This window comes from Mus caroli, chromosome 1, assembly GCF_900094665.2.
Source record: "Mus caroli chromosome 1, CAROLI_EIJ_v1.1, whole genome shotgun sequence".
Lineage (NCBI taxonomy): Eukaryota > Metazoa > Chordata > Mammalia > Rodentia > Muridae > Mus > Mus caroli.
Window position 1 is genome coordinate 35153422 of NC_034570.1, and position 6067 is coordinate 35159488.

General features: G+C 43.9%; 1 protein-coding gene across 1 annotated transcript in view; it reads left to right on the plus strand.

Annotated features, from left to right (window-relative positions):
* Positions 1 to 5843, plus strand: part of Il18rap (interleukin 18 receptor accessory protein) — a 31395-nt gene extending 25552 nt beyond the window's left edge. The window contains exons 12-13 of the mRNA XM_021174189.1: positions 1864 to 2037; positions 2753 to 5843. Coding sequence (XP_021029848.1) covers positions 1864 to 2037; positions 2753 to 3216 — 638 coding nt within the window. The 3' untranslated portion in view covers positions 3217 to 5843. The remainder of the gene's footprint in view (positions 1 to 1863; positions 2038 to 2752) is intronic.
* The last annotated feature ends 224 nt before the right edge of the window (positions 5844 to 6067 follow it).

The window sequence follows — 6067 nt, forward strand, 5'->3', positions numbered from 1 at the left end:
GTACTTTCTCTAGCTCCTCCATTGGGGGCCCTGTGATCCATCCAATAGCTGACTGTGAGCATCCACTTCTGTGTTTGCTAGGCCCCGGCATACTCTCACAAGAGACAGCTATATCTGGGTCCTTTCAGCAAAATCTTGCTAGTGTCAATCTCACTTTTTAACCCTTTCTGCATACTGGTGTGTCCTACTATCCTCCTCTCTGGAACTTCAGGTCTCACCATTAAACACACCAGCACTTACCTACAGGCCACACCTCCGAGTCTCCTCCTTTCTATATGGGCAGTCGAGTACCTCACAAACTAGCTTCTCTAGCTTTGGGGGCTCTGAGCCTCCTGTTTACTTTGTGGATGGTAGCCAATCCTCTAGGCATCTCTTTTAACTTACATTGGGCAAGCACACTGCTGAACGGCCTGAGGCACTACTTGTGGCCTGAGACACTAGTTACATCTAACAACACTGTAGATGGAGGTTATGGAATGACCAGAAATATAAACTACAGCTGCTCCATCCCAAAATGTGTGAGTTAACGTGTGAGTTTTCTGTCTCTTCTAGGTAGTTTGTTTATTTATTTATTTAGCGTATCCCATAACAAATCTTCCTGATATTATCAACAGAAGTACAAGAGACCTTCACAGTGTCCTAAGACTAGTTCTATAAATGTAGCTTCTCAAACATAAAGGGATGGCTGTGTGAGACCCAGAGACTCTGGTCTGGCATATTTGCTACCTCATGCAACCATTCCTGCAAGGGGAACTCGACTGATCTCACCTCACAAGCAGATACAAGTACTGTCGTCACTTGACACAGCACTTCACGACAAGGGTACATTCAGATACATGTGCCCTTAGGCTACTTTTCTTTGTAGAAAGAAAATAGAGAGTGCTTGTATAAACCTAGACAGTATAACCTACGACACAGTAGGCTGTGGACTCTCTGGAGAGTGTGTGTATATAAGCCTATCACTACACAGTGGGTACTATATATGTACATACATAGATATGGCCCAACTACTCCCAGGTTGTGATGAGCAAAACAACCAACACCCAGTTAAGCAGAAGAGAACATTTATCCAATTGTGAGACTTGTTAACTGCCAGGTACGTGAGGCTGCTGATGGCGTTGTCGGGCAAATAGTGTTTAGAAGCAGTAGTGTGTTCCAGTCATGGCAAGCAAAGTGCAACAAATGGAGAGGCCAGTGATATAGTCATGTGCTGTATACGGGACATGGCTGGAGAGATATGCTTCTGCATGTTGTGCACATAGAGGACCATACCAGCATTACTGCACATGGGAGAAATATTATGGGCTGTAGTGCCGTGAGGACTACAGCAGCCATGGGCAATAGGAGTCACCTGTGTTGTTAACTTACAGGACCTCCACTGCAATGTACCCGTCATTAACTGAACCATCCATTGCTGTTGCATGGCTGTAAGTGTGCCACTATCTCCCGATGGGTACTGGATCCAGATCTTAACAGCACTTGATTTCTGGTTATTATCACGCTTTAATGGAGCAGACTCCTCTTTGATGTGTGACTAATGAGCTAGAAACACTGCAGATACGAAGAATGATGCCCTCCTGAGCACACAAGATTCAATCACGGGAGGCCCCAGCTGTTTGATCTGTCCCCTGCAGAGATACAGGGGTACTTCATACGCTAATCATTGGGTTTCATACAGACAATCAAAACCACTCCGTGGTGTGATTTTAAAATGGATGCATCTGCTGGCTTTGTTTTTAATTCCTTTTTGTAAGGATCCCAAATCTTATTTCTTTTCCATTTAGCATACACTCCAAGCATCTGTATATATCATGATAGTTAATAAAAAGGACTTTGATTTTGTTTGTTGTTCCCTTTCCTTAGATAAGAAGGAATTCGATGCATTTGTATCCTACTCGAATTGGAGCTCTCCTGAGACTGACGCCATGGGATCTCTGAGTGAGGAACACCTGGCTCTGAATCTTTTCCCGGAAGTGCTAGAAAACACTTATGGATACAGATTGTGTTTGCTTGAAAGAGATGTGACTCCAGGAGGAGGTAGGTCTTGCCTGCCAAGGAACCAATTAGAACACAAAGAGTAACCCCCTGGAGCCCAGAGCGTCATCTGTTGTGCCTTCATCATAATATATGCCTTCTCTGTTTACATTTTTTTATGAGCTTAGGTCATCTTGGACAAGAACAGAGAAAACTGTGCTCCAGAGACATGCTCTGTCTTCCAAAAATATCTATTTTCAGGAAAATAATAAATAATAAATGGCCCTGGGAAAACCACCTAGGATTTCCCTGGATTCTTCCTGGGAAATAATCACCCTCATCTTGAACAGATGGCCTTTCTGGCTTCTAGAATTCTGCTCCAGCAGGAGGCATAGCAGGCCTCTAAGATGGGTGTCACACATGACCCATCCAAGCCTCAAATGGCCTGCTAGTCTTCCCTGCCCCCATACTTCCACAAGTAGCTTGAGATATTCCATCCCCCCCAGTCATATTCCGACGTGATTTAGGTTGTTTAGGTGGTGATTTAAGGTGGCAGGAGACAGGAACAGTTGGTAGTTATTAGCACATATCTTCAACAGCTCAGAGGGTATTAGCACATATCTTCAACAGCTCAGAGTGTGGGCGGGTCCTTTCTCCTTATGTCTTTGCCCAAGAGTATCCAAGTTAGAAGAAACCCTCCAGGCATCTCTGGAAGGTTCAAACTTGTTGTGACTCAAATTTTCTATCAGTTGAAAGTCATTAATTTATTCGTTTCCAGTGTATGCAGATGACATTGTGAGCATCATTAAGAAAAGCCGAAGAGGAATATTTATCCTGAGTCCCAGCTACGTCAATGGACCCCGTGTCTTTGAGCTACAAGCAGCAGTGAATCTTGCCTTGGTTGATCAGACACTGAAATTGATTTTAATTAAGTTCTGTTCCTTCCAAGAGCCAGAATCTCTTCCTTACCTTGTCAAAAAGGCTCTGCGGGTTCTCCCCACAGTCACGTGGAAAGGCTTGAAGTCGGCCCACGCCAGTTCCAGGTTCTGGACCCAAATTCGTTACCACATGCCTGTGAAGAACTCCAACAGGTTTATGTTCAACTGGCTCAGAATTTTCCTTAAGGGCTTTTCCCCTGAAAAGGACCTAGTGACACAGAAACCCCTGGAAGGAATGCCCAACTCTGGGAATGGCCACGGAGCTCAGAACCTCCTCCTCTCCAGTCACCAGAAGAGGTGCTGATGGTAGAACTTGCTGTGTGGATCAGGCTGATAGAAAATTGAGCCTTTCTGCTCTCAGTGCCAAGCAAGCTTGACAGGCAGTGGAATGAAGCAGCATCTGTGGTTTTAGGGTCTGAGTTCCTGGAACAGACACGGAGCAATACTCCAGACCTCTGCCGTGCGCTTAGCACACATTTCCCTGAAAGTTCCCAAGTAGCCTGAACAGAATCAACAGAAATAGCTCCATGGGCTGTCCAACATTCATGCACGCATGCCTGTTTTGCACTTATATATATGAATTTATCATATGTTTGTGTGTATATGCTATCAGATAAATAGGATTTTATTTTGTTCAATATGAGTGATTGAAACTCCATCTAAAGCCCTTCTGTAAAGAAATTCTGCTGCATGGTTATTCATCAATTCTATAGAAATATAGAAGGTGAGACAGAACATAAGATCTCCTGGGTCCCTACAGGACCCACTTGAAGGCATGAACTAGGTATATGTTTCTAGACCTGCAGTTGAACAATGTACATGGTATCTGTTGTTCGCAGAAAATATCACGACTCACAAATGTATTTAGTGAGCTCATCCTGTGTCCAAGCTTCGAAAGGTATGGTATAGAATGGTGATCATTCCCCGTGTGTCTAAGGGGCTGGGTGAGAGTTGTGCTTTCTTTCTTACTCACTACCATAAGTGAAAGTCACATCACAAGTCACTAGTGCCAGAAAAAAAAAATCATGATCAACACTCAGAGGGTCAAAAATTTGAGTCAAGTTCTTCCAAATCGTATATAACTGAGAGGACAGAGCCCTCCTCTTGGCTGGAACACTCGTTACAGGATTTAGATTTAGGAATGGGATAGAACTAATTATAATTTCTCCTTGTTTCCTTGGCTAGAGGCCGTACCGGAGTCTCTGCAAGTAGAGACTAATTTGTCCCAGATCATTAGTCCAATTAAGACAAAGAATGGGTTTGTAGTTGTCTACAACCTAGAGAGGCAGCAATTATGAAGCAGAGTGTGGGGCATAAGGGCACCCATTTGATGACAAGCAGCAAGAATACAATAGATGCCATAGCTTTGCATGTCATTTGCCTGCTGAGAGTGGTATCCTGTATGGACACTGATTGGCCGAGTGGTCTTAGGGGAAGTCTTCCTTGGTAACAAGGTGATGTGTTTAAGGGCTGGGTCATCGTTTTGCTTAACGAGGTGAATTTGATGCTTATAACTTGGTCTGTAGCTGAAAGAGGGTTTGAGCTGATGTGGCTGTTTATGCCCTTTGAACGCCACCTTTCCTGATGGAACAGGGTGGCTCATCACATGAGCAGTGAAGGCAGCACCTCATGAACTGGCTCCCGCATCATGGGTCACATCCCCTGAGAACCAAATGAGGTCCACAGGCAGAGTGGGTTATCCACTGACATCTGACCCATTGGTGTCTGTGTGAAATGCTCTTCTGATCCTCCTTCGCAGAAGAACCACATCATAAAAACCACTTTGGCTTTGGCACTAAGCAGCATCCTGGCTGGAAATCTCAGAGCTAAAGAGGAACCAAAGAGCATAAATTATCCCTGGAGGAAGTTTCTGTGGGAAGGACCACTGTGGGATCGCAGTGGGGAGGAACCCACACTTGTTGAACCACTGTGCCCTGGCTCTGGCCAGGCTTCCTGGGTTTCTTGTTAGCCTCTCTCTGAGATCATAGACTCAGAAACCTCTTCAGGCCAGTGCAGCCAGGTTTATCTTGTTCCAAGATAACTGAGCTCCCAAGCCTTTGGCTTTACAGTGCCTCAGACTTGTACAAATATGAAAGCAGAAATAGCCAGTTCATGTTTATAGAATGTCCTCTTTTCCGTAGCTAGGTCCAGTGAGATGACAGGTATGCATTTGGGACAAGCTGTTATTAATATTTATGCCTTGCATATCAACTAAAACAAGAGGAATAATCAAAACAAAATTCCTGTGTTTGCAAGACTTTGGCTGAGCAGCTAGGTTCAGCTGAGTGAAAGCAAAGCCACGTTTTCTGGCTGCACCATCTAGATGAGGAGGCCATGTATCCTGTCTCTTGGCTTCACATACATTGAACAAATACAATGGTAACCATGCTTTCTTATACCATTTTGGTATAAGAAAGCATCACCATTTGAGTATGGATGGCGGCTCCCTTCTAGGACACACTGCAGACCTTTCCTTATGGACCCTATATGGTCTCCCAGACAGTTCTCAGAGAGAAAGTTCTCAACATTCATGTTATTCCAAGGTCAATACCTCAAGTAATATAAAATAAATGCCCACAGTCCTGACTACTGGTTTGTTTTATGCCAGCTTAATACAAGCTAAATCAGTCTGGAAGAAGGAACATTGGCTGAGAGAGTGCCCCCACTAGATTGGACTATGGACAAGCCTATGGTACATTGTCTTGATTCATGATCAATGTGGGGGGTGTCACAGCTCACTGTGTACAGTGTCACCCCTTGGCTGGTGGCCCTGAATGCTATGAGTAAGCAGGGTAAATAAGTCGTAAATAGGAAACCAGTAAGCAGCACTCATCCATGGCTCTGCTTCAGTTCCTGTGCCCAGATTCGTGGCTTGTACTCCCTGGACAATGGACCTGAGAATTGTAAGACTGAATAAACCCTTTCCTTCTCAATTTGCTGTTTTATCTCATGGTGTTTTATCTCACTAATAGAAACCCTAACAGAGACACTGTCCTCATCAGAGCTATACCACCCGGAAACATGCATAGAAAAAAAATCACGTTGAGGGCTGGTGAAACGATTCAGTAGGTGAAACACTTTCTTTTATTTTTTTTTTATTTTATTATTTTTTATTTTTTTAAATATTTTTATTACATATTTTCCTCAATTACATT